Source organism: Apiospora aurea, assembly GCF_038362705.1.
Source record: "Apiospora aurea strain CBS 24483 chromosome Unknown utg000007l_segment0_segment0, whole genome shotgun sequence".
In the NCBI taxonomy this organism is placed as follows: domain Eukaryota; kingdom Fungi; phylum Ascomycota; class Sordariomycetes; order Amphisphaeriales; family Apiosporaceae; genus Apiospora; species Apiospora aurea.
In genome coordinates this window covers 3,451,966-3,478,021 of record NW_027117394.1, presented here as the reverse complement: position 1 = coordinate 3,478,021, position 26,056 = coordinate 3,451,966, and the positions used below count along the sequence as shown (strand labels likewise).

At 53.4% G+C, this 26,056-nt stretch overlaps 11 protein-coding genes across 11 annotated transcripts; 8 read left to right on the top strand and 3 right to left on the bottom strand.

Annotated features, from left to right (window-relative positions):
* Positions 1-711: 711 nt before the first annotated feature.
* PG986_011358 (uncharacterized protein) lies at positions 712-6,442 on the top strand (the record flags this gene model as incomplete). Its single annotated transcript, XM_066847580.1, has 10 exons — positions 712-876; positions 955-1,785; positions 1,894-3,176; positions 3,207-3,653; positions 3,786-4,136; positions 4,195-4,806; positions 4,862-5,186; positions 5,250-5,756; positions 5,870-6,181; positions 6,257-6,442. The coding sequence occupies 10 exons, from the start codon at positions 712-714 to the stop codon at positions 6,440-6,442; spliced, it is 5,019 nt and encodes a 1,672-aa protein (XP_066697071.1).
* A 1,786-nt stretch (positions 6,443-8,228) lies between these two features.
* PG986_011357 (CorA-like Mg2+ transporter protein) lies at positions 8,229-9,210 on the top strand (the record flags this gene model as incomplete). The annotated part of the gene is made up of 4 exons (XM_066847579.1): positions 8,229-8,663; positions 8,717-8,848; positions 8,923-9,019; positions 9,095-9,210. The coding sequence occupies 4 exons, from the start codon at positions 8,229-8,231 to the stop codon at positions 9,208-9,210; spliced, it is 780 nt and encodes a 259-aa protein (XP_066697070.1).
* Positions 9,211-10,373: 1,163 nt separating this feature from the next.
* Positions 10,374-10,802, top strand: PG986_011356 (uncharacterized protein; the record flags this gene model as incomplete). The annotated part of the gene is made up of 1 exon (XM_066847578.1): positions 10,374-10,802. One exon carries the CDS (start codon positions 10,374-10,376, stop codon positions 10,800-10,802), a length of 429 nt encoding a protein of 142 aa, XP_066697069.1.
* Positions 10,803-11,028: 226 nt separating this feature from the next.
* On the bottom strand, positions 11,029-12,939 carry PG986_011355 (uncharacterized protein; the record flags this gene model as incomplete). The annotated part of the gene is made up of 3 exons (XM_066847577.1): positions 11,029-11,903; positions 11,974-12,646; positions 12,676-12,939. The coding sequence occupies 3 exons, from the start codon at positions 12,937-12,939 to the stop codon at positions 11,029-11,031; spliced, it is 1,812 nt and encodes a 603-aa protein (XP_066697068.1).
* A 1,510-nt stretch (positions 12,940-14,449) lies between these two features.
* On the top strand, positions 14,450-15,454 carry PG986_011354 (uncharacterized protein; the record flags this gene model as incomplete). The annotated part of the gene is made up of 3 exons (XM_066847576.1): positions 14,450-14,992; positions 15,057-15,161; positions 15,314-15,454. The coding sequence occupies 3 exons, from the start codon at positions 14,450-14,452 to the stop codon at positions 15,452-15,454; spliced, it is 789 nt and encodes a 262-aa protein (XP_066697067.1).
* Positions 15,455-15,611: 157 nt separating this feature from the next.
* Positions 15,612-16,712, bottom strand: PG986_011353 (uncharacterized protein; the record flags this gene model as incomplete). The annotated part of the gene is made up of 3 exons (XM_066847575.1): positions 15,612-15,621; positions 15,772-16,243; positions 16,289-16,712. 3 exons carry the CDS (start codon positions 16,710-16,712, stop codon positions 15,612-15,614), a joined length of 906 nt encoding a protein of 301 aa, XP_066697066.1.
* A 2,562-nt stretch (positions 16,713-19,274) lies between these two features.
* PG986_011352 (uncharacterized protein) lies at positions 19,275-19,693 on the top strand (the record flags this gene model as incomplete). Its single annotated transcript, XM_066847574.1, has 3 exons — positions 19,275-19,398; positions 19,473-19,571; positions 19,656-19,693. The coding sequence occupies 3 exons, from the start codon at positions 19,275-19,277 to the stop codon at positions 19,691-19,693; spliced, it is 261 nt and encodes an 86-aa protein (XP_066697065.1).
* An 807-nt stretch (positions 19,694-20,500) lies between these two features.
* PG986_011351 (uncharacterized protein) lies at positions 20,501-21,013 on the bottom strand (the record flags this gene model as incomplete). Its single annotated transcript, XM_066847573.1, has 2 exons — positions 20,501-20,899; positions 20,942-21,013. The coding sequence occupies 2 exons, from the start codon at positions 21,011-21,013 to the stop codon at positions 20,501-20,503; spliced, it is 471 nt and encodes a 156-aa protein (XP_066697064.1).
* Positions 21,014-21,529: 516 nt separating this feature from the next.
* Positions 21,530-22,144, top strand: PG986_011350 (uncharacterized protein; the record flags this gene model as incomplete). Its single annotated transcript, XM_066847572.1, has 1 exon — positions 21,530-22,144. The coding sequence occupies one exon, from the start codon at positions 21,530-21,532 to the stop codon at positions 22,142-22,144; it is 615 nt and encodes a 204-aa protein (XP_066697063.1).
* Positions 22,145-22,593: 449 nt separating this feature from the next.
* Positions 22,594-23,298, top strand: PG986_011349 (uncharacterized protein; the record flags this gene model as incomplete). The annotated part of the gene is made up of 1 exon (XM_066847571.1): positions 22,594-23,298. The coding sequence occupies one exon, from the start codon at positions 22,594-22,596 to the stop codon at positions 23,296-23,298; it is 705 nt and encodes a 234-aa protein (XP_066697062.1).
* A 773-nt stretch (positions 23,299-24,071) lies between these two features.
* Positions 24,072-24,801, top strand: PG986_011348 (uncharacterized protein; the record flags this gene model as incomplete). Its single annotated transcript, XM_066847570.1, has 2 exons — positions 24,072-24,623; positions 24,721-24,801. The coding sequence occupies 2 exons, from the start codon at positions 24,072-24,074 to the stop codon at positions 24,799-24,801; spliced, it is 633 nt and encodes a 210-aa protein (XP_066697061.1).
* Between the last annotated feature and the right edge of the window lie 1,255 nt (positions 24,802-26,056).

Genomic DNA, 26,056 nt, shown 5'->3' with positions numbered 1-26,056 from the left:
CCTGGCTTTTTACAGGCCTGCGCGTTCCTTGTTCTCATCCTGAGACGGAACCTCGGCTCGTGTCTGTCGGGCGCTTACGTATCCCTGTCTGTATGTTGATATGCTGCATGGCACAGTGGAGGTGATGCGAGCGCTTCCCCGGAAAGTCACTGATCACACCCCACTCCATGGGTTGGAAACCTGGCTAATGCTTGGCAGCCTATCGTAGTGGAATTGAAGCAGGAGGCTGGGTTAACTGGCGAGAATCTGGTTAGCACAGGTGCTGTTTTCAGTCGAATTGCAAAGTTGAAGTTTCCAAAACTACGGGTTCGTAATTTCAGATGCTCTTCGCACGCTGCAGGAGGCAGTCTAGCGGCTGGTGCAAGTTACGGTCCGGAGCGAAAGAGGAGGCTGATTGTAGATCAGGCCCGAGAATCATTGGGCCCATGTCAGTACAGCCCCCCCCCCCCGAACCTGGCCATTCAGTGTTATCAATGACCTGCAGCGATGCTGTAATTGAACCAACACCAGTACCAGCACGTCGTATCGGCCCCTTTTAGCTGCAGTCATCTTCTGGAGGAGTGCAGGGTTATGATCCGTCTGCTGAACAACTTACTCCGCAGTGTCTTTGCAGATCTTATATGACCCCGTAGCTCGATATTCTGACATCTTTCTTTTCACACGACGAACGATCGAGAATTGGAGAGAGACACACCAAACGCTCTTCCAGTAATGGCCGATAGGTCTTCAGTTCTAACAAATGCCCGCGCCCGCGTGGCAAAGGTCCGCGAGGATCTTGGCTTCCCCAAACAAGACATTTGGGAAAGTCTGACCGCAATTCAACGCGATGAATGGACGGGACTTCTGCGAATCAAGGACAACATGGTTGCAGCAAGTGTCAAAACGTAAGTCTCTACCCACGTATCCTCTGTCGTTCATAGCCACAGGCAAACTAATTCATTGTTTGTCCGATAGCCTGGCTCAGAACTTATATACCAGCAAGGCCGATTCGTGTTTGAGCTCCTTCAGAATGCCGAGGATAATCATTACGAGAAAGCCCGAGGGCGTGGCGAAGTGCCTCGTGTCTCGTTTCACGTCTACCCGCACAAGATTGTCCAGGAATGCAATGAAGATGGCTTCACAGAAATCAACCTCAAGGCCATCTGCGCGGTGGGCCAAAGTTCTAAGCACGGAGATCAAGGCTACGTTGGAGAGAAGGGCATCGGATTCAAGTCGGTCTTCATGGCAGCTTATCGAGTGCACATTCAATCGAGAGGACTGTCCTTCTCATTTGAACACCGTCCGAGCGACACGGGGTTGGGCATGGTCACTCCGGAGTGGCAAGATCCGCAAGATGATCTTGAGGAATACCTCAGCCGGATCACCCTCCTCCTCCACGACGAAGGTGATGCAGAGGAGCTCACAAGACAACGGGCACGCATCCGTGCACAATTTGCGGAAATTCACGACACCTTACTGTTGTTCTTGAAGAAGCTGGATCAGATCGTGGTGGCCTTCCATGACGACGACGCGGACGAAGCCAAAGTTACCAAGAGGATAACCTTTACGATCAATCGCAATGAAGCAGGCCGCAGAGTGCTTACAAAACGGACTTCTGAAGGCGACATGATAACCGAGGACACCAAGTACTATCACATAACCCAACAGTTAGTCAATGGTCTCGCCGGAAACGAGAATAGGATCTACACGGAAAGAGAACACGAAACCCGAGGATACGCCACGAGTGAAATAACTCTAGCCTTTCCACTCACTAGGGAAAATGTCCCCGTGGTGCATGACCAATGGGTTTTTTGCGTTTCTACCTGTCCAGCAGACACGATTCAAGGTTAGTGGACCCCTCATTAGCCTACGGTACATGCAGATATGATTTTCTAATTGAAATTCCTCGCTCAGTTTCTGATTCAGGCGGACTTCGTCACACAAGCCAACAGACAAGGTATTGTGGTCGACTCTCCCAGGAACGAGGGACTCCGCCGTGGTATCATCAATGCATTCGTCACAGCTATCAAACAAATGTGCAAGCATCCCACATTGGCGTTCCAGTGGATGCGATACCTCCCAAAGCCAGACGACACGGTTGAGGATTACTGGTCATATCTGATCGAGCAGATCACAAAAAGGATACAGGAGACCAGGGTAATGGTACCTAGATTCTCACAGCCATCCATGGACACTTTCAGGTTGATTCAGGAATCCGCAACCCTTCGTCCCCGGGTGCTCGACAGTTCAGGCGAACCATTGCTCCGTGATATTTACCCCGAAGTCTATCTATCCCCAGCTTACCAAAAGGCGGATCTACTCCTCCTCTCAAGTTTCGGATTGAAGCATGTCAGCATACAGGCAATAATTGCCCGGGTGAAGTGGGACCTTGAGCAGACGGACTCCAGGATCAAGTCTATCGAGGACCAGGACTGGCAATCACGCATGGCAAAGCTGCTACGGCTCCCGTTCAGTAGTGACAAACATGACTTAAGAACGTTCCGGGATCAAATCCGGGCCCTGGATTTATTACCACTCCGGAGCGGTCAGTGGAGGTCAAATACCGATAACCAAAAAGCCGTCTATTACTCAAAGGTAGCTGGTACAGACCTGGACATTCCGGAAGAGCTAGATCTGGATGTCGTTTGCCCTTCGAGCACTACCAACGAGGCTAGAAAGGAGCTATTCGACAGCATGGGCGTGACCCACGCATCTGTCACAACCGTGCGAAACGTCCTCATCAAATTTCACCAGGGCTCTTTGCGGATGGGGTTATATCAATCAGCCTACCACCTTCGCTTCCTCTATCTCACGCATCATCTAGCAATAACGACTCCAACCTATACATCTATCTGGATCATGACAGATAAGTGCAAATTCTTTCTTCCAAGACACCGTGATAACATATACTTGCGCGACGAAAGCCCGCATGGGGCTGGCCAGTTGCTTGAACCGACGCCTGCTGGGGATATGTTCGGAGATGGTAGTCCTGGTTTCGAAGTCACCTACGTCCATGGATACTACTTGAAGGATGCGCCTAGCCCATTGAAGGATGACAAGGAATCTTTCAATGATTGGTTGCATCGGTATTTCAACGTCCGTCAACACATCCCGATAGCCGATGCCGAAGGGAAGAACCTGTCAGACGCCTGTCGGTACATAGCGGCGCACCGACCAGAGAGGTTTCTGGGCTTCTTGTAAGAGAATTGGACCAATGAGAGTCGTAGGTTTGACAGCAACGGCAACATTCTGCAAGAGCTTCGGAAGATCCCGGTACTTTGCGAAAGAGGCGATGAAACAGGCCTGGTTACATTGAAAAACACTTATCTGCCGTTGGACACCCTACGAGGACTATGTGATCGATTCCTCCTCGACGATGAAATGTTCCCGTTCTTGAGGCTTGCGGCACCCCTCAGCGATGAGACACTGCCCCTAGAGTGGAAAGAGCTCGACAAAACATTCCACCTTGGTATGAAAGAACTCGACCTTGTGGACTTATCGCTGGACATTTTGAAGACGATAAAATCATGCAACGAGGTTCCTGACGAGCTCGATACACCGAGGAGAGTACTGGACCTTTACATCTTCCTCCAAGGCAAAGTGTTAGAGTCCAACAACCAAAAACAAACCAGAGACAGGATCAGGCATGTTCTACACTGTCCCCCTTTCACATGGTCAAGTAGCCCTTTGCAGCTATTCGAAACATGAGCTAGTTATACTAGCATGCAGATGTCGAAATTATAAGCGCTATCTCCCGGTGGGTCATGTTTCTCGAACAGCCATCAGTCTAACAAATCTTTTCTCAGGTCTTTCTTCGACAATGGAACCAGTTACATCTACATACCCCAGAGCGAATCAATGTATGCAATGTGGACTGAACCAGACAAATGCGTATGGCAGGCTCCTACCGGTATCGGCACCACTGTCCTGAACTCGCTGTTCCATCTATATTCTCCCCATTTCCAAAGTCAAGTCGGTCAGCTCGGTGACTCCTTCTTGGACACTTTGGGGATACAACGAAAGTGCACTTGGGAGAATATTGTCGAAGAACTCCAAATCATCAAGCTCAGCGGAGACAGCGATTTGGACACTGTACACAAATTGTACAAGTTTCTTCATTCGTTAGACCTAGGTCCCGTTTCCAGGGGACAATTACGGTAAGCACCCTATGTATGCTGGCAAGTTCGGAGTGACGATAGCTAAGCAATACACCAGAGCGGCTTTCACCGAGAAGAAGCTCGTATATGGTGGCGAAGAAGGCGAGTGGTACGCGACGACGAAGTGCTTGTGGTCCAGCCCCACCAGAATCAGGACTATGCTTGTTGTCCAACCCCTCTACGAAGACCTCGAAGACTTTTTCGTGAACCTGCTGGGGGTCGAGACACAAACTGCCAAGATGGTGTATGAGAAGCTCACGGCAGAGGAAACAACGCGCCTGCCAATAGAGGAGATCAAGGACACGATTCTAGCCTTCAGTTCGCTGTTGGCCAGTGAGGGTAGCGTCTATGACCCTGGACCAGTCCTCCAGAACAAGGTCTTTCCTGTTAGGCTGCCCGGGTCTGGCGTACGGCTTCTCCAAAATGGAAACGAAGGGTTTGCCATATGGGACCGCAAGCCTCTCGGGGATGCCTTTCTTGACGAGGCAAAGTTCCTCGACTTCAGCATGGACTTAGTTCGCGGTCTGGGGTCGTTCATAGAGTGGGCCGGCCTCGGAAACCGCTACCTGTCAAAAGCCGTCAAAGACTTCTCTGCTGTTGACAGCAGCTTGACTCGAGTAGTCACATCACCGAGGCTGCTGGTGCAAACCAAAGCGCATGCATTAGTTCGGTTAGTCCGTCCATCTTCCTTTTGCTCCTGAATGAGTTCTGACTGGATTACGCAGGATTGCCGTGACTTACAACAGCCCAAGAGCTGGTAACGTCCATGACCGGGAGGCGCTGTATCGCTATCTATCCGAGTCTCAGACCCTCGAGACGAGCAAGATCACATCAGAGCTGCACCTGCACCAAGATGGCAGGGTGCTGAAGGTCGAAAAGGAAACAGCGTTGCTACATATCCGCGAGGACGATTCGGGCTTGAAAATCTACGTCCCTGAGGACGAGATTGACCAAGAGATCTGCTTTCGCAGCAAGCTACCCCAGCGGCTATGCGAGTGGCTCATGACGAACCCAAGCACGCAAATCCCTGACCTCGTGCCGACCCAAGCGGTAATGGTTGCATAAAGTGTTCTTGGAGCTAGGCACCGTTCTCTCCGTGCCATTCTGGATGAGCAAGGAATCCCTGAGATTCCCCTGGCGGATAAGGAGGATGATGAAGGAGGCGGTATCCCCGACGAAACTGCTTCGCGAACCTCACGTGGATGGACACACGATGCCCAGGACGTGGAATTATCACCTTATCGGACGCTTGCCAGTGGAAATGATGCCACTGGTGCGGCCACGCCGTCTTCCAGCAATCCTTCGCGAAGCCGTAGCTCTTCCAGAGACGGCCGAAATACTGAAGCACATTCTACAAGCCATGGCAGGGCCTCTGGGTCGAGGGTTTCGGTCTCGCCCGCGTCTATAGCTATCCTCGTTCAGCCCTCGCTGGCAGAATATACCCGATTGTTGACATTGACCGTTGCACAGGCTCGGGAGGCGGTGTTCCCCAGCCCGAGAGGCTCACTCAACATCCCCTCCCGGCTTCAACGGGACGTTACTGCCGGTGGCCCCTATAGCCTCCATGCCTACGGCAAGCTGGAGCGTGACAGAATGATTGGTGCCGCAGGAGAATTATTTGTAAGCGATCCTTCCTTTTCTATAGCATGCTTGATCTTACCTCCCATGCCATGGCACCATGTCCGAGCCATAAGTGACCTCAGGAACGATTGAACTGATGACTGCTTCTCTAGGTTTTTGAGTTGTTATCCAAGCTTCGCGCGCCTACCCTGCCAGGCTTCAACATCGACAATTGGAAGAGCACTATCCGCCATTACGCTGTGAACCACCCAGAGTATGGTGATATCAGGCGGTTTACTGGCCCTGAGACCTCCGATATCACGTATGATGACACCGATGGCGCGCTTACCAATTTACTCGTTGCCAAGGATTACATCCCTGTACAGGTCAATTCTGGAGAGCGAATAGGGTACTCGATAGAAGTCAAGACCACGACAGATGCCTGTGAAACACCCTTTTATATGAGCAATTCTCAGTACTTGATGGTATGTATCCCTCATCACACTCTCCACTTTCTGGATAATTATCCAGACTCTTGTGCTAATCAAATCATATTGTAGATGCAACGTCAGAGTATTCAAAACGCCTCCCAGCAGTCGCCTGACAAGATTTATCTCATTTTCCGCGTCTATCATATTGGACGCAGCTCAATTGGACTGCGGATACTGGTGGATCCGGAGCGTTTGAAGCAGACCGGCACGCTGGCGTTCACGGCGAATACATGGTCTGTGGCCATTCGAGATTGATTCCTTTCTTTTCCGGAGGCTTTTGCTATGGCAGTTTGTTTTCAAGTATCAATGACAGAATATCGCAATATCAAAACCAGTTTGTGGTATTGAGGGTAATTCAAAGATGGCCATAAAACTTTTGTAAACCTTCCGCAGGACAAAGTAAGCTGCCCCAGGTGGATCACCTGTTCCATGGATGATGGTTACAGACTTCTTGACTGGGCTTGGATCAATGCATGTCTCGGACGGTTGGATGTCCGCACTATCTTGCCCGGTGATCGATGACTGAATACATTAATGCATCCTGACATTGGTATTATCAGCAGCTCCTACTATGAAGTCTGACCCTGGTAGCTCGACATCGCCAGCTGGAGGCAAGTCCAAGTACACCTGAGTCAAATTCGCGGGTGTCGACTTCGGCATGGTGCCTTCGGGTACACAGCACATTAGCAGGACACAGGGCATTAGTAAGTCACCCACCAGCCGACGAGCGGCGTGCAAACCCAAGGACTTACCTGGGAAATGCCACGTATCCAATGAAGGACTGGACAAAAAGGGGAGGGCCAATCCACGCCAGGCACATGCGGTCTAAATGCGCCGTAATCCCCAGAGGTCGGTAGCTACCAGGCAAAGAGCATGGAATGGCGCTAACTACGAGGGCAGATCCCGTTGATCACCAAGGCTCAAGTGCACCCGAGCTAGTACAAGGACAGATCTCTTCCGAAACCAAAAGGTTTACAGATGGGAGTCTTCCAAAGGAAAAGAATGTAGCAATATTCGTAGTAATGGAACCGGTGGTGTGGCGAGCGACAGAGTCTGACAACAACAAAAGCTGCCATACATGCACTGGGAGACGAGCAGTCGCAGGGCCAAGATGGTACAAGTCATCAATGACACTCTTGGGCACAATAAGCAAGACCCGGCTCTTCTTGATGTTACGATCAAGAAGATAAGGGCAACTAATATGAGAAAGAACACGACAGAGCCAAAGCCATGGAGGTATGTCCATCGCACTTTTTCCATACCTACAGAAGATAATGACGTGTGCAAAGGCGGCTCCTGGCTACCTACTTGTTTACGCTAGCCTAGGTGGCTGAACAGATGGACTACGAGGCCGATGGAAGGTTGCTCTAAGACTACGTCAAGGCAGATCCACCATTGCATATTCGACGCACACTTGACCAGTACTATTTCGTCACTCTAGACGATACGAGCCAGAGAGATAAGGACCAAGTTGTATACAGGGGTACGCTGGACAAAAAGGAGAACAGAACGCAAAGCCGTGTTGTGATGGTTGATCAGCTTTGGCTCTGGATCCTAGATAACAGTAAACGTCCTGAAGTCTCACCCATTACATGGTACTGACACTTGGTAGATACGATCATCACGTCAGTCTCCAGACGCTGGGGAAGGAACAAGCCTGATGCTTCCGGTGTGCATAAAAGCCTGCGCGAACGGTTCGAGGCCCGCCCGGAGAATATCAAATCTGTTCATCATCTAGGTACTTATGCAATTGAAAAAATCCAACTGAATATGGCACTTTGCACTGACACCGTCGGTGCCGTTTGTAGCGTTGATTATCATTGACCCATGCTCTCGGGTGTTCTTTGACCGCACCAAGCCTCTTGACCAACGCCCAGAGGTTATGGATATCTTTGCGTCAGCATCAGCGCATGTGGTAAAACATTTCTCTCGTCATTTCGTTATCTCCTTGGAGCTGTGCGATTGCTTACAGTTAAAAGGATCAAATGACGACAGTCGCTTATGACACACTTGGCGACACACAAAGCCCTACAACAAGAACATGCTACCCAAGGCTATTGGTACCAAGTACCTGGACATCAACCCCGAAGGGGCCTTGCCAAAAGAAGCCCAAGACATAGCCGAGGAGCTCAAAATCATGAAGCGAATCTACAACGAACAGCTTAAAGTAGTCAAGGACTTCAAGCGACATCTTGCCCATCCTCGGGGACGCCGTACGGATAAAGCGGACAGCGTTGGTCGGCTTCAGAAACTGCTACAAGGTCTGATCGGCTCCAGAGATAAGCAGGAGGAGGGTGAAGGCGAAGAGGAGGAAGACGACGGTACTGACACACCGAAGCGCAAGCATGGCCAATACACAGCCCAGATCGCGGACGAAACGCTACATGAAGCTGAAGGAGTACTGGAGTTGGCGAGAAGTAGTAGAAGGGCAGAGATCGTTGAGCTGGAGCAATCTGCTCTGCATACCTGTCGGCAGGTGAGTCTCGTCTCTCCAATTATAGAAAGGTTGCAACTGACACGCGCTTTTAGCTCGAGGGGTTCCTTACTCTCAAACAACAGCAGGCATCCATCGTGGAGGCGAAAGCGGCCTTGGAGCGTGCTGGGGAGAGCGTGAAGCAAGGTCGTGCGATCATGGCATTCACCATTATCACTATCTTCTTTGTGAGTCTTCCCGTTGACTGTACTGCGAGTGCCTACCCCTGGACGGATTGCTAATCTATGTACACCCTCATCAGCTACCTCTGGGATCCTTTGCGGCCTTCTTCGGAATGAACAACGATGACATCAACGAGGCCAAGTGGATGAGGCTCAACGATCAAATCAAATGGATGTGTAAGCTGCCTGTGCCTCTTGACCTCACTCCCTGACGAATATGTAACGACAAGGCTGACATTGTCGCACTTTTAGTCTCTCTATCTACCGTGGTCATTGTCTTGTCAACATCCATCGCCTTTTACCCCTCCATGAGACCCTTCCTCATCCCAATCGTCAAGCCCAGTCTGGCCGTATGCGACATCCTGTGAGCGCTGTATGACATCGTCGCAAACTCAAATGGCCAGACCAGCAAGAGGAGGTAGGCGAAGAAGCTGCTGAAAGAAGTGCAGAGGAGGATCGACAAGCGAGAGGCCGCGCTGAGGGAGCCACCGAATCTGGGGAAGGAGCAGGAGCGGATCGGGGAGCCGCAGAGCGCGGTCAAGTTTATGGAAATCCTGGCGTGGCTTCCCAAGGGGAGAGTAAAGGCACCTAAAAAGGGCGCGAATGGCTTCTTGCCAAGGTAGGTAAACATCTGGCTTTTTGTATCTCTTAAATACGCAATGTTAGCCCATCTCCAACCCTGTAGAAATCGAGAGCATCTCGCACCCGTGGCAAGTAATCATCGGGGAACTCAGATGATGGAGTAACTGCAACTAACAAGACTAGCTCAACCCCATTTTGGGTGGCTTGCTCGCATACTGCATGTACTGGGTCTCTGCTGCTTAATATTGATAGGTCATATAGGGCTTCTAATGGAGCCTAGTATAAGGACCTGGAAGTCCGGAATCACATGAGACTGCCGCAACTAGAAAGAATGCCTCGTTTAAAACGAAGAGCTCGGCTAGGTGTACTATATATAAAATATCCGAAGCGTGCATGCAGGCACAACAGACGCATGCAGTGCCCATACGCGTGCATCAAATACGTGCTTTTTTTCTACGCTTGGCCCTGCAGTGCTTTTTCTCTTTTGCAGCTGTCACAGCCTATCATATCCCGCAGCAGCAAGCAGCTTCTAGGTAACGTTTCATAGAATCTGCAAGGGATTTACGAGGTGGAGACGACCTGTCGTGCTGTGTGCTGGTACTGCATATATAAGTATGCACTTGCTTAGGCTAAAAGGACGCGGGTTGGTCTCTGGGCTCGTATCCTGCAGCGCCGCGCGTGCCGATCAATCGAACGGTCAATGAGGCGTGACGACGCCGCTGGCCAGCTAGCCTGAGGCAGGGCCAGGCAAGAATGATGGAATAAGCAAAGTGATGATGCAGACCTATAAATTCCGCATCGCAATTCGCAAGCATTTAATTACCGAAGGCGTTGTTGTCTCAAACACCCGACCTGTGTTTTATCATTCGAGACTTTCGTTCGGCATCACAGCCTGAATGCGATTTGAAACATCATCGCCCCGATACTTCAAAGCCTAAAAGCGACAACGATGCATCTATTCAATTCAATAGCGGTCCTCGGCCTGTCCCTAAGCCCAACCGCCCTCGCCGCAATCATCGCCCCGGAACTGCAAGCCCGCACTACCGCCGCCCCCGACCCCTGCGCCCCGGACCCCTTCTGCGACCCGGCCTGGCCCGAGGGCTCGGTCTCGGTCCTGACGGACACGGCGGCGGGCGCGTGCACGCCCGTGCTCTCGACGCGCTTCCACTCCCACGTCTGCGGGCGCACGACCTGGACCACGTCCACGACGGTCACGAGCACGGCCGACTGCGGCGCGTGCGCCGTGGGCACCCTCGCGCCGCTCTCGGCGACGTACTACGCGCCGCGCTGCCCGCACGGGGGGCACTATACGGTTTCGACGGCGGTGGTGGCGTCGACGCGGACGACTTGGGCGTGTGCGGCTACGGGTAAAACGTGATCGGGATCCGAGGGTCTGAGGAACTGAGGCGCTGCCGTGTTCAAGGCCTGCGGGATGATCTGATGTTGATGGAACGGCGTATCGGGCATCAGTGACAGCGTAGAGTGCGCTCGGCTCAGAAAAGGGTGGCGGATTACCGTATGTAGTCACTGTGGCACATGGTCAAAAGCATGTCAGAAAAGTCTTGCATTGGATTACTATTTGCGTGTATGCATTCGGAATTTGATTATTCGGCAGGTGCTGTCCCATTAGCTGGCACAATGACACCATAATCAATGATCTGTCCCACGGGCTCGTACCGCCGCCTGCCAAAGTACGCGTCAAATGTCTGGTTGCCGCCATTGGTCGTCGCGTAGGCTCCCAAGAGACCGCCGGTCCCCGCGCCGTCTCCCGAGAGGAGGGCCGTGGTGTAGATAGCCAACGGCATAGGTTCTCCATCATCATCACCGCCACCCTGGCTCGCAAACACCTCGTAGTGGCTTTCATTCCGCGGCGAGATCCGAAGCCGGACGACCGCGTCACCATCCTGCAGCCATGCACTCGGTACCGGCGCGATGACGGGCTCGGGCACCGGCGCGTACCGGACCGAGTCCGCCCGCACGCGGAAGTACGGCTCCAGACCCGTCGCGGCTCGCTTGGAAGTTCCATTGCTTCCTTGCGGGGGTAAATAGACCACCCCAATGCCGACGTGCTGGTCCTGGTTCAAGAAGTTGGAGACGCCGAGCTCGTCAGCCTCGGCGCGTTCGGCGCCGTTTGGGGGCACGTGCAGGTTCACGCTGAAGTTGAAGTAGCTGTGCTCCTGGCGGCGGAAGACGGCGCCGAGGCCCTCGAGGCTGGCGTTGAAGGCGGCGTCGGCGGTGAGGTTGGCGCGCGAGGCGGTGATGCGCAGGGTGTTGGGGTGGTCTTCGTCGGAGATGGAAAGGCTGGCGTTGAAGGCGGCGTCGGCGGTGAGGTTGGCGCGCGAGGCGGTGATGCGCAGGGTGTTGGGGTGGTCTTCGTCGGAGATGGAAAAGGTGTTGGGGTCGAAGGGGGTGCGCCAGTAGATCCAGTTATGCGGGATCGAGGTGCCCGGCGCGAAGTCGACGGTGTCGGGTTCGCCGACTAATTACGGGACCTACGCCCTCGGTGACGGCTCCGACGCTGGCGGGCAGAGGTCCGCTCATGGTGCCACGGACCTGTTCCGCAATAGGCCACTCCCCCTCAGGCCAGGAAACTGGGTAAAGTACCGTCTCGCGTCCCATGGGGAAGATCAAGTCGTTGTACAGCTCCGGCCCGCCACGCGTGGACAGCGCGATGCCCCACCAATACCCCGCGCCATCCTGGAAGAGGTCAGCGTGCCCGACCGTCTGGAAATAAGAGTCGGCCCCGCTGTTGGACACGAACGGGTTGCTCGGGCACGGCTTCCACGTCGCGCTGTGGCCCAGCTGCGTGCCGCCCTCGGCCACCAACAGATAGTACCACCCGTCCTTGCGGTACAGGTGCGGGCCCTCGGTGCTGCCGCTGCCGGTGCCATTCCAGAGGGCCCAGGCCTCGCTCGTCTTGCCCGTGGTGACGTCGAGGTGGCGCGCGATGATGGGATTGCCCGACGACGCCATGACGACGGAGCCGTCGTCGTCAAAGAAGATGTCCGGGTCGATGGTCCGGGTGGGCGTCTCCACAAACCGCCCGTCGGACCAGGCCGCGTCGTCGTAGGGGTCCGTCGTCGTGAAGAGGACGAAGCGCGGCAGCTCGACGGCCGTGTTGATCCAGGCCGAGATGAGGTAGAAGGCGCCCCCGTGGTGCCGCAGCGTGTTGGCGAACATGCCGGCGAACTGCTGGTTCGTGGCGGTGCGGATCTCGGGGAGCTGGGCCGCGCGGTTGAGCTGTGGCTCGCGAGCTTCCAGGTCGTCAGGTCCCGGCTGTCGTAGAGCGGGTTGCCGGGGAAGGCCATGAAGGTCGAGGTCGTGCAGAAGGCGGTGTTGTTGTAGGGGCCCTCGGCGACGAAGACGCAGCTGGGGTCAGAGTGCCATCCGGGCAGGATGGGGTTGTTGTAGGACCGCACCGTCGTGGTGACGTTGCTGGCGATGGCGGCAGGGGCGGCGTTGCTGAGGTGCAGCAATGGCACGAGGGCCAGGAGTGCTCGAGCTGAGAGGATCATCGTGAAGTCCCAATGACGAGTTACTCAGGTTGACGTGAGAAGCTGAAGACTGACTCAAGACACTTGATCCAGTGGTAAACATTGAGATTCAAATACGGAGGCTGCATTCTCTTTTACTTGAGAAACGATGCCTCCTCCTTGGCAAAGCTTGGCTCGATTCCGAGCCGAAAACAACACTAGCTACGGGCAACTCGGTCGAACTGTTTAGTGCTGCAACGACGGCCATCATGGATCTTCATCGTATACCCCACACATAATAAGGTTCTGTGGGTAATAGTATAGATCGGCTAGCGTCCACTCCGGATTGTGGAGGAGGGTGGAGTTCGCCGGCACTCGATCGCACGACGAAAACCGGGGCCGTGCCTGACTACCGTTGTATCCGTGTTGGAACTTCGCATATATTTGTCGCCTTGCCTTACGTAGCGTAATCTTATATATGAAATTGTTTACGTTGTTAGGTGGAAGTCTGCGGTCTGAAAAGTGACGACTGGAGAGAAGCGATTGTTTGGACATGTTTGCCTAGTCACATTGTGACAAAGGATTATATATATCTGGCCCAAGACTTGCCGCCAAATTGTGTACCTTCGAGTCCGTCAATATTTTCAACTTGGATATATCAGATATCACGTTGTAGAAGCTTCCCTCCCTTTGGTCTTGCCAGCTTCAGACATAAGGTCTCTCATGGTGGATTGAGCAAGTACAGTAGGCTTCACGTTTCTGCACAAGTTTGTCATCGGCGTGGAGGGGGGGCAGCTCTCACCGAATTTCAGCCACGACGCGGCTTCCGCTTCGGTGATAGGTGATATCACGCTCGCCTCGGCCAAAGAGATGCAGGCAGCTTGAGCTACTCTTAGGTGTAAGGCTCTCGAGTTTCCGGGGCCAAGGGTGGTGTTACGATGACGTGCATTAACAGCTCCCGGATAGTCGGGATCTTTCGACGATGGGCATGGTAAGATTGCGGCTGTAAAGGCAAAGAAACACGCCCCCTGTAGCGTTATCGTACCCTGCTACTCCGTGGGTTGGCGATTTCCCGATATACACCGCCGGCCCTATTGGCCAGCTCAAATGCCGGATGACACGACCCCCACGAAGCTGGTCTGGGTGAGAGTGAGTGTAGCTCTACTAAGCCGGCCACACCTCGTTTCGGGGTGCCCACGGCAAGTTTGGTGGTTGCCATAATCTCGTTACTGCAGAGAAAACGAGAAAGTCCATGTTCTCTCGCAGAGATGCTTGGGAAGGCGCAATGCATACACTCAGAGAACCTGCAGGCTTCCGATGAAGATTTGGAGTAGTGCCCAAGAGGCAGTTTCTAATATCGTAGACGGGCGAGAGCAGAGCCTCATCAACTCTAGTCTGCATGGCATTTATGTATTGCAGCCTCTCGTTATGAAGTACTTAATTCCCAATCCGCTCTACACCGCTCGATGGTCATTGAGCCTTGAAGCCTTTCCCAGACCCAGCAAGTCTCATCAACTCCAATCACCCCTAGTCTGTGGGCCAAGTCTAGGCCATGTGTCGATACAGAGTCCAGTTCCATTTCTACCATCGATGCAAGTTGATAGACCTGGAGCCCGACCGAAATGACGAGCCAGGACAGGATCAGGCACCCGCAGAGGATGTGCCCCAGCCCGAACCAGTCCGGGAACCTGGTGCAGGCCCGTCGGCACCACCCAGCCGCTTCTTGAATATGGGCATTGGCAGCCTTTTCGCAAGCAGAGGCGGCAGAACCAATGGCGGACCAGTGGAGATGCCAGAACGTCAGGCGCAGCGAGAACCCCAGGCGGAACAGGAACCTCAGGCCGAGCCGGTCGTGGAAGGGCCCAAGCAGCCACACATTATCAAGGAGACCTTCATCCTGCAATGCGCCGAGGCCCAGGCCAACAATGACTTGGCTGGTGCTCAGGACAAACGGCACTGTCCAGGTCTCACGCCCATGTCTGGCTATGACCCGGATCAGGAGCCTGACGAACTCCGCACACCAGCTAATACGCCCTGTCCTGTCTGTGAGGCTATCGAGAGAGCGACGAATGAGGCATTGGATACGAAACTAGTGGTTGGTCTTGGTAAAACTGAATGTAACTCAATGTAATTGGTAGCTAACTGACTTGGCGTGTTAGGAACCATGGAGGGGCCCTACCACTGAAGAGGCTGCGCCAGCGAATCCTCAAGTCCAAGACAATGGAAACCTCGGGCCGCCACGCGGCAACCAGGGAAGACGCCCGGTAAGTGGCCCTTCACCGCCTATACGACGACTCCTTCCAGTGAAATACCACTGACCCTCATCGCTTCGTAGAGGGGAAGTGGCGCCAGGAAGACCCGAGACCACATGGTCAAGCGAGGAACCCTACCGCAGGACCGCCCCGACAGGGGGTAGGACGAAGAAGCCACGACAACCATGGGCGGCAAGGGAGAGTCACAGGAGTCACTCGAGAACCGGGGACCGTCGTTAGGCATCCGCGGAGAGGACGGAGACATGATGATGAACGTCGACATCGCGGGGAGCATGAGAAGGTAAGGCAATGATGCATCTTACACACAATCATGGAACAGAGCAATCTCGATTGACCTTCACAAAGCAGCTGAAAAACGAATGCTGCGCCATTCTTTGACCAAAGATGGGGTTCAAATGATGATGATAGTAGATGACAGGACAGAAAGGAACGGTGATTGCCTCATGTTTTGCTAAATGGGAGAAAGCTACATATAGACAAGACCCGTTTCTGCCAACAATCCTTCGAAGGTTTCTTGCCGTGCTGTCCCTTATTGAGATGATACTTCTTCCCTTTACTACTCCTGCTTTTCGTGGAGGGCATGGCACGTAACCCCACTGACTTGTCCTTCTTGTGTGGCTTGGAAGCCTTTGCTGTAACGTTGTCTTGCTCACCAATCTGATGATTTGAAGTTTTGTAACGTACTTGTAGCACGGATACAACTTCCTCGGCGGAAGTGAACCCCTTTGGCGTCTTCACGTTCCAGCAGCCACGGATGGCCGCGGCTATTTCGGGAACGCGCTGCTCCAGGTCTTCAAGACTCGGAAAGATCTTCCTGAAGAGCCTTTGTTGTACTTGCCTCGGCGACATGTTGGGGTAGGGGAGGCTCCCGGTGGCCATCTCGTAGATGGCTGAGCCCAGTGCAAAGAGGTCGGAGGCCTTGTCGGGCTCGTCGAAGTTCGACAGGCGGCTTCGGAGGTCGTATGTGACGAGGGCTCGGTAGACTGTGTGCTCAATACTCGAGCCGGAGAAGTCGGCGAGTTTGAGGTTATCATGTTTGTCGAGCAGCATGTTGTGGCAACCGACTTTGGCATCTTTGAGTCAGGAGAACTAGATGATATAGGAGAGGGTCCACGAACCGTCTGCCTGTATAACGCCATGACTATGGATATACGCAAGACCCTGCGCGGCCTGGTAGGCCCAGCGGCCTGCTATGGCAAGAGCGTCGTCGCTGTAGATTTTTGGATAGCCGTTCTCTCCTTGGCGCATCTGTCGCAAGCGCCCCCGAACGGACCCAACGCATTTCTCCAGGAGGACTCCGGAGTCATGTTTCGGATCGATGCAATCGATCACGTACGCAGATTTCGATTGTTCCTTGAAGAGTCGGTATATCTCGCGCTCTTGTGCAATGGCCTGGAGACCGAATGGCGAAGGTATAGGGACCTTTATTGCCGTTTCTTCGTCGATGGAGAAGACAATGGCAGTTCCGCCCTGCCCAATGACTGTGAGTCCGTATACATTACCATCCCACTGTATCGTAGGTGATTTGGTCGATGGGGACATCGCTAGATGTGCTGGTCAATGTATATGCCCCAATGTGCTGTGGTCCGTTTAGGTGCCGTGGTCCATTGAGGGTAAAGTTATGACAAGGCAACTGGCCAGTTCACATGGGCCAAAGGCGAATATTCGATCTGTCCCTACTAACATGGGGAGACCTAAGGACTTAGGAGTGAAGGAGCAGCCCCATCCTCAGCCCCTGGAAGGGGTAAAGGAGCGGCGGAGGAGCGATCAAGGGGGTCCACGGATCCCCGAATACGTCGGAGGCGACACATTGCGAGAGGAGATATGACCCGAGGCTACCGTCGGAAACGTGAGATTGACACCCACACCACCAAAGACATTATCCCGTCCACCGTCCCAGCCGGTGTGGCAACGCCTGAACTTCTAATTGGATACATGTTTGACTATGTCGCAATGTAGATAGTGCTAGGCTGCATGAGGCGCATCTAGCCGTTTGGCTGGAACGAGAGTAGGGGGTCGTATTAGTAGTAGACTTCAGCTGTATGGGGTAAGCTTATGGCAAATGGAAAGTGCAAAATGCAGCTCGGTTCCGAGCCAGCCTGATCCTATGTCGTACAGCCTTCTGTACGAGCAGCGAAGGCGGGTGGGGGGTCGAGGAAGAAAAAGAAAGGGCAAAGCCAGCCGACAGACACAGCTTCAAATAGCAAGAAATGTCGGTGAGCATCCGAAACACGCCATTGGCAGGGGCTTCATGCTGAGATCTGAGGACTTCTCGAGGTGGCTGGCCAATGAATACCATGAGAACTATGTCGGCGCTGCTCAGCAAGGGGCCAGGCTCAGCTGGCTGCACTTGCTGTTCGAGTACCGGGATGCGCTCAGGTGGGTGTCTGCCTTTGATCAATCGCAATCAATCAGTATCATGGAATGTTCATGTCCCGCAACTGGCAAATGTAGGCAGATTCCGACCGATGGTTTACCGTAGAAAGAATGTTGGATAAAAGGAAGTAAGAATCTGAATTTCGGTGCGCTTGGAAGGACTTGGAGAGAAAGAGGTAGCGCTTGGGCAGTGGTTACCTCAGGACGCTCTGGAGCCTGAAAGGTGCCCCTAAAGCAAAATTTGGTGCGCGCCCTGGGCTAACGTTGCAACCGCCTCTTCGTATGAGGCGATCTGGACAGACCGCCACAGCAATGTGACTCGGATCTCTTCCCACAATCTTCAGATAACAGGATCATCTCAGTAATCCTGCCTCTGTGTCAATCGCTTTCTTTGAGGTATAATTTTACGTAACATTATCATAACATACTTCAGGCCGTTCTTTGGGCTGAGTGTACGTAGATACGTAATAGGTGGTACAACCTGGGCTGCAAGGAACCTACATCCGGGTCTCTCTGATTGGATGCGCCCTCCAGCCTGTTATACCTCGACAGACCGGCCTGGACCCCAGATCAGCGCATTGCTCCCGTGTCTACCTAGCGATTGGGGTCGACGAAGATCCGAGTAATAGGAGATGGGTTGAGTTACCATGTGTAGCCTCTGGGCTTAGTTCGGATTATCAGGTGCCAATATTGAATTACGCGGCCATTCCGATGAGTATAAACCATCCATTTATGAAATGCAATCAGTCCACGAGAAATGGCCAAACGTAAGTGGCCTCGGTAGCGTCCAAAGAATACTGCCTCCCCAACGAGGCCAGCTGCGGGCCCCTGAGACATCCAACACCACCAGTAAGCACTGTCCGCCACGGAATATGAATGAACAAGAAGATGTCTGAGCTTGGTAACCGCTTGTGATATTCTGGGAACGGGTGCAGCATTGCTAGTCCGCAATATCAAGCCACTCACTTATTTTACGGGCATCCCTCACTCACTCCCTTCCTTCTGGCTCCTAAACATTCCAGAAGTGCGGGGAGTCGCACGATGTGAATCAGTTCTAGGCCTGGCGATTTTTTTAAAAAAAGAAGCATGAACTGAGTGAGCAGAATAACTGTAAGTATAGATACGTTAATGTGCTTGTCATGATCCGCAAATATTATGTACCACAATACTGTAAATCAACATCGATCATGTAGGCATTCGGGCGGAATGGAACACCATACGAGCCGCTTTGCTTCGCATATGCCGCTTTCGTCTACATGCTTGTACTGAAAAAGCGCAGATCGTCAGATCATCTGTCGTTTTTGGCGAGACAGGGAGTTCGCTTCATGGTATCCTGCAGTGAGGCTTCTCTGTTCCAAAGCACAACTCCATCGTTGAACATTGTCTACATGATACCGTGTTGGTACCATTGTAGGATGTGATAATTCACTTTCGACATGCGGTGTCAATGTATCGATGATCATGAAGATCATCTACATTTGGGGTATCTTCAGTACGTAGAGAACACGGAGCTTCACCATGCAGGACTCATGTCGATCATGTCCTCTTCATCTGTCTCCGTTGGAGCCTGGTTCTTGGTACTCTCGAGATATAAAAGAGGCTGTCTTGGCCCTCTTTGAATGTCGCAATCTCTATATCTCATCACAACATTGGGTATCAATCCGCCTGATAACTTCGAACATCCATCCCCTCACTCATAGAACCAATCATTGCTTAACACAAACCAAGATGTTGTTCCGAGCCGCCCTCGCCTCAGCCGCTGCACTGCTCTTCGCCGCCCAGACCATGGGTGCTGCGCTTGATATTGGTTCCGACCTGGACGCTAGAGCGGCCCTCATTGCCACGGACAAGTGTAAGTTGGACCCCGCTTGTGACACTCACTTAACTTGAGAGAAGTATATGTGTGCTAACGCGTTGCAATGGTAGACACCGCCTGCAACTGTCCCAACAACTGCAGCCACAAGGCCGGATCGAGCTGCAAGTATAGGAAGGACGGCACCAACGGTTCCCCTACCATTAGTGGCAGTAAGTACTCGGCTATGTTCTGTTGCCTTTTCGTCACGTCCAATATAAGAGTCAGCATTGGCTAACAAATACCGTCAACCTCAGAGTGCCAAGACATCAATGGCAGACTGGAGTGCGACTAAGGGATGAGCACAAGCGGACATGGTAGATCAGGGGTGTGTGGGTTTTCCCTCCCCTCCTAATAGGGGGTAGGGTTTTTCTCCCGCGCTCGAAGCTGCCAGCGAATGAGGTGTCGTATAATTCTCCAGCCCGACATGGATACCAGCTGAATACACAAACGCTTCCCATGTTTACGTATTTTGTGATGTCAAGTCCCACCTCTCGACTCGTAACCGTGGTGACCATGTTTCGCTTGGGAATGGATGGAATGCCATGTTTCACCGTTAATTCTGCTAAGGATGTGGCGAGCGGCTCAACTTTGCAGCCTTCTTAATTACCATCGCATTGCTAAGGGTATCAAAATGAAGCATTGCTCTTGGCTGACATCAAAATGATTGGGTCAGCCTGTCAGATTCCAGCGTTTAAAAACATCACGTAACCCATGAGATGGCAATATAAGCGTGTATACCCGCAAGTAAAACTCAGTACACAAAATGCCCTCGACGCTCAGGAAACGGTTCCAACACAGACCGCTTTCATGGATCGGCAGAAGGAAAACTGCACCACCTGACGTAACGGAGAATGCAAATAATTCGAATAAAACGAACATGCCGGAGAATGTCCAGGCCGAATTTCATCAACTTACCAAAGAGGAAGCACTCGAGGTCTTCATTGAAGCCTCGACATCATGGGCTAGCGTGCCTCGGCGCCTCCTACGCAAATGCCGGCTCCTGGGCATGAATCACCTGGACGCCGAAATTGAAGACTCATCGAACAAGCTCGATGTAAACCGCCTAGACGACCCAAAACTAGGCAAGTTGGTGGTGGGCCTAGCCGTGCTCTGCGCCCGTGGGAGACGGGCAGAGTCGCTGAGCACACTTGGGTTCCACAGCTTGGTGCTGCCCTACGAGAGGTACCGAAAGCTCTGCCGCCGCCGCTCCGAGGCGGCGGCGGCGACCGGCGAACCGAGCGCGGCGTTCGGGCTCCACGACTACAGTGACGATCATGGTTACCACCTCCTGCAGGACTACCCGCAGACCATTATTGGTGTCTGGGAGCCCGGTGCCAGCCCACCTCGAGGCACGTGGTTCGCGGACATGGTACGGAGCTCGCTGGCTCAAGGTCAAATTAAACTCACGAGACGCGGAGGGAATTCGTGTGTCGTCATGTCCAATGACGCAGAAGACAGGGCCACGGACTTTGAAATCTTTATGGAATTCACCGATGCCCTTGAGCTATCCCGTTTGGGTATTTCCAACTTTGTCGAGAACGTCGTACAGGGCGGGGAGCTTGATGACCTCTCGTTGAGTCTGCGCCGCGCGGTCAGAGATCCGGATGCGCATGCCCGAGCTTTGACCGAGGGCTTTGGTAGAGGGCGTTGGAACGACGTGAGTAACATAGATATCGGAGACGAATACCGAAGTTTCTCTTTACAATCCTTCGTATTGGTCGACACCGACTACGGTAGGCCTTCGCGATGTTGACTGTTCCGCGTGAGTGCTATGCATGTTTATGAAACTTGCATGCACATTGAGTGGAAATGAATATGGAAACGGTATTAGTGACTATATCTTACTCATTATGGGGAAAGGAACCATTCCTTAGTGACTCATGGCCCCGAGTTGAAGAGCGAGTATTTTTTTTTTTTTTTTTTTACTGTAGAGGAAGGCCTGTCTGTCTATCTCACACTTAACTCTTCAAGCTACACCGAGGAAAAAAATCGAAATCCCACTTCGCGGAAACGTACCAAGATGAATCAAGATAAAGGTTCCCGTTTTTCCCGCTATACTCGGTACTTCACAAACGAAAAGCCATTTGCCAATCCTTCCTATGCGAACGATACGATTCCGCAAGCCTACATGAGCAGCGACGAGTCTATGGTGTACATCAGGCACCACGAGGAGAAATCTGACTGTGACAAGTCAGATTTCGGAAGTGAAGTCGAGGAGAACTCGGCACGCGAGAAGGAGGTCTTGCCAACAGTGGCCGAGTTTCGGGAGGCCGAAAGCGACCCTGACCAGGTAGACACAGAGAGCTGGCTATTCGAAAAGCAGTCACAGAAAGACACGGAGTCCGAAACAGACGGCGAGCAGGAACCCTGCCCTTGCATGATCCACACGCCGGAATTTGAGGGCAAGCTCTTATCGGCCGTAGCCGGCCTCATCGACTCCCAATTCCGCGCCGAAATCCCCCAAGTCGTCGACAAGGCCGTGCAAGAGGCCACCGAGGAGCTGCACAAGATAGCGCAGGATGCCGCGCGCGAGGAGATCGGCAAGTACATCATGGAGATCCATCCCGACGATTCGGGGGACGAGGAGCTGGCGCTGGCGCAGGTCATCGAGAACCGGCTCAAGGGACTCGATGAGGAGACGCTCGAGCGCGTGTACATGCAGCGGTCGTTGGTGGTGATTTTGAAGCGGCTGGTCGAGAAGGCGGAGAGCGACTTGATGCTGCTGGAGTGGGGAAAGGTCTAGATAAACAAGATTAACAGGCCACAGAAAGACTGGTTGTTTCTTTGTTGCTGATCCGAAAGCGAAAGGAAAGCCAACGTGCTCAGCGAACAAATGTCAATGGCATTGTAGCAAAAGAAGCAGGCCTGACGATAAAGCGATTATGCTACATCCCCAACAAAGCTCGGTATCAAAGATATCTTTGACATTGTAGACTTTCGTATCTATGTCACTGCCCATATAAACCGACCTGAGTGCCCATACCGGAACGTAACTCCTCTTCTTCACCCACTACAGTCATCACCACTGGAAAGGTAAGTCAAAAGGTAAGTCCAGCACAGCATTATACTTGTGATTTATTGAGACTTGAAAACTCAAGAGAACATCGAAGACTTCGACATCTCCAACCATAAGTTCCAAGTATACTTGCTGTTCTTCTATCTTGAACTCTTACCATATCCAAACAAAGAAAGATGGCTTCTTCATCCAACCCTTACACCACCGGCGCCAACATGGTTTCTCCCGCGAGAATGGCCAAGGTGCACGAGATCTTCGAGTCGAACAAAGCCAAGGGCGTCGCCGACGACAGGCAGTTGAAGGAGGCCTTCGCCATGTTCGCCGATGCCCCCGCTGCCAGTCCTACTGCTAGCGACTTCGACTGTGCTGTTTCCGATGACGCATCCAACTATGACCGCAACTCTACCGACTTCCCCCACGACTTCAACTGCGACATGGATGTGGACGACGTCTCTTGCTGGCCGGCGCCCCTGAACCCCCGCCGGCCCGCCCTCATTCCCGCTCCGACCGAGTACAAGGACCTCGCGTCCAAGAGCCCCTATGACGAGGAGTTTGGCGACAAGGGACCCAGCCCCAGCGGCACGATCGCCGGTAGGCGGGGCAAGGACGGTCTTCGCATCGAGGCCCCTGGCGCCATCGGTGCCTGTAACGACAAGCCCACCGCGTTGCCGACTTCCAAGCACCACCAGCGTTGCAAGAGCGAGAGGCCTGCGCCCCCGTGCAGCACACGAGAGCAGGCGCTGCAGAGGATCCTGGAGATGGATAGGCAGAGCCTCGCGCTCGCGGATTCGGTCGCCCAGTGGGAGCGCGGTCTTCAGTTTCAGGATGATGACGAGCTCGCGTCCCCTTGCGCGCCGCCTTCTTTCCCCATCTACGAGTAGAGGGATCTATAGGTCTAATAGGGGAACAGTTAGAGACTCATTTTCTAACATTCTCGGTTGAGGTAAGGATTGGGTTATCTTTTTCTTACTATGTCGCTTGAATACGGTGAGTAATACGGCGAAATCGAAGGAAAACGAAAGAAGAGAGAAGACTAAGCCCTAAGAGAAACTGGCTAGCTAGCGTAGTAATTGTTTAATTGTTTTTGTGAAAGACCTCCTAGATCCATGTTCATCTGTTACATTGTGTTGTGTTGTGGGAGCTCGAGTTACAGTGCTGAATTTTCAGCGATAGTGATCTTCCAGGTATGCTTTTTTCTATAGGCCGCGAAATGGACCTACCGTGAACAGGTGAACAAGATGTACGCCACAGCTTTGAGGATGGGCTAATCACACCACGCCATCTGCCTCACTATTACTCTGGTCCAACCTCTCGGCGGACAACGCAACGATACCACAGCACTTTCATGGTCATCTCTCGACTCGTCGCGTATAAGACGTATAACTTGAAATGGCGAGCTAGATCAATTTTAGCAACTCTTTAAAACATATGCCACGATCATATATATATCTGAAGTACACAGCACAGAATCAAAAGCAAAACTTGTAGATGACAGATGATTTTTCTAGTGAATTAAATTATTTACCATGAAATGCGCTCTGAAGCTTCCTTGATTAGATGACATATTTACCATATAATACGTCTATCTTTACTTACCCCTATTTATTCGCATTTCTAGCTCACTCCCCCCGCTTCCTACCTACCATTCACGCCCATGCCTACCTTAAGCAGGACGATTGTTCTGCGTATTCATCGCCGTCTGGTACTGCAGCGTCATGTCCCGCAGCCGGTGGAAACCCTGCACCAGCGCGTCCAGGAACCGGTTATCGTCCAGCGGCCGGACCGCGGCGAGGTACTCCCCCTCGACGGCCGCGAACTTGCCCTCATCCAGGACCACGTCCTCGTCGGGCCGGCTGTCGGCGCGCGCCGACGACATGCTCCAGCGCAGGCACTTGCGGAGCTCCTGCTTGAGCATCCAGACGAAGCCCCCGCCCTGCGGCTGCGGCTGCCCGCCCTGCTGCGGGTTGGCGTAGACCTGGTTGGCCACGACGAGCAGGTGCGCCGCGGCGTTGGCGAGCCCGCGCTCCGAGCCCATGAAGCCCGTCTCGGGCGACAGCAGGCTCGGGTACGTCGCCCGCCAGTCGCTGTGCCGGTGGTCCGCGAGCTGGCCCATGTACATGTAGGCGGGCTCGCCGGCCCTGGCGGCGGGGCATATGATGACCTTGCTGGGGCGCTCGTTCCTCGCGTACAGGGTCTGCAGGAGCAGGTCCGGCCAGGGGCCTGGTCGCACGTCGGGCGGGGGGGCTGGGGCTGCGGCCGAGGTCGCTCTCGGGCGTGACTTCGCGGTCCGGCCGCTCGTTCAGGACGACGGCGACGTGGATTTGGCTGAAGAGGCTGTCCCCGCCGGCCCGGAAGTTCTGGCTCTGCCTCGGGCACCCCGCTAGCTCGGCCATGGGCTGGCCCCACGTCGGGGTGCACATGTTCGCTTTGACCTCGAGCGACACCTGGAACCGCGCGTCGGGGCGGCATGGCAGCCTGACAATGTGACAGGGTTGCGGATCTTGCCACCTGACTGGTTTGGATGAATAGATGGCAGATGTGAAAAAGCAAAAGTACAAATCCTTTTCTGGAGGGGGCATGGCGATAGGGGCCGTTGGAGGGAGCCCGTTGCTTATCACTAAGGGCGTGACCGGCCCGCTCCCCAATGACCATACTGGCTGGATATTGGGATCATTTGGATACTGCCATCCAACAATCCTGCCTCCGCCTGGGACGCCCGGGTTTGGTGGCTGGCCCGTACCGAAGCCATTGCCTGTTCCCTGGGGAACGCCAGGGCCTGTACCGAAATTGCTGCCTCTACCCAGGGAAATGCCAGGGTTTTGTGGTTGGCCCCCGCCAAAGTTATTGCCTCTTCCGAATGGAACGCCGGGGTTTTGTGGCTGGCCTCTACCGAACCCGTTGCCTCCCCCTGGGGAAAGCTGGTATATGGCGGTCGGACCGGGCCACCAAAACTGGTACCTACGCCCAGAGGGATGCCGGGGAATTGCGGCAGGTCGTTTCCGAAGTTGCCGCCGCCGGCGCCTCCGGCTACTGGGGGAGGAGTAGGGTCCTGGCGACGGACGGAAACCTGCGAAATCGGGTCTTGAGACGCACCCATCTGGAAGCCCTGTCTCCTCGCATCTTCATGGAGGGAGGAGCCGAACCCGAAGCCCGTTCCTCCTGCGTTGGCTCCAGTGGATTGCATGGCCTGGCTGAAAAGGTTCTGGATCTGCTGCCCGCTGAACGCCCCCGGAGCCGGGGGCGGGTTGTTGTTGTTGTTGTTATTTCCAGACATGGTGACGGTATGTGGTGGTTCCAGTTGGAAACACCTTAGGTTAGTTAAGGGGATTGAGAGTCGGTGAATGCGATGCTTGAAATAGCAAGGTCGATGTCGAAACGGCGCTGTCATCCTAGGAGGATATATATTATGTATATATAGTGCGAGAGACAACTCAACAGTTCGGTTGATGTACCTCGAACAAAGGCTTTGTTCTGTTCATTGGACATTTCGTCGAAATAAACTTCCGTTTCCTGCGTTTGGGTCATATGGGCGATATCATAGCAGCCTATACCGCAAAGATCAAGCCAAAATACACGTCACAGCATGGGGATCAGAAGTTTGACCAAGAACGCATGTCATTGCCACTTTTTAAACAATGA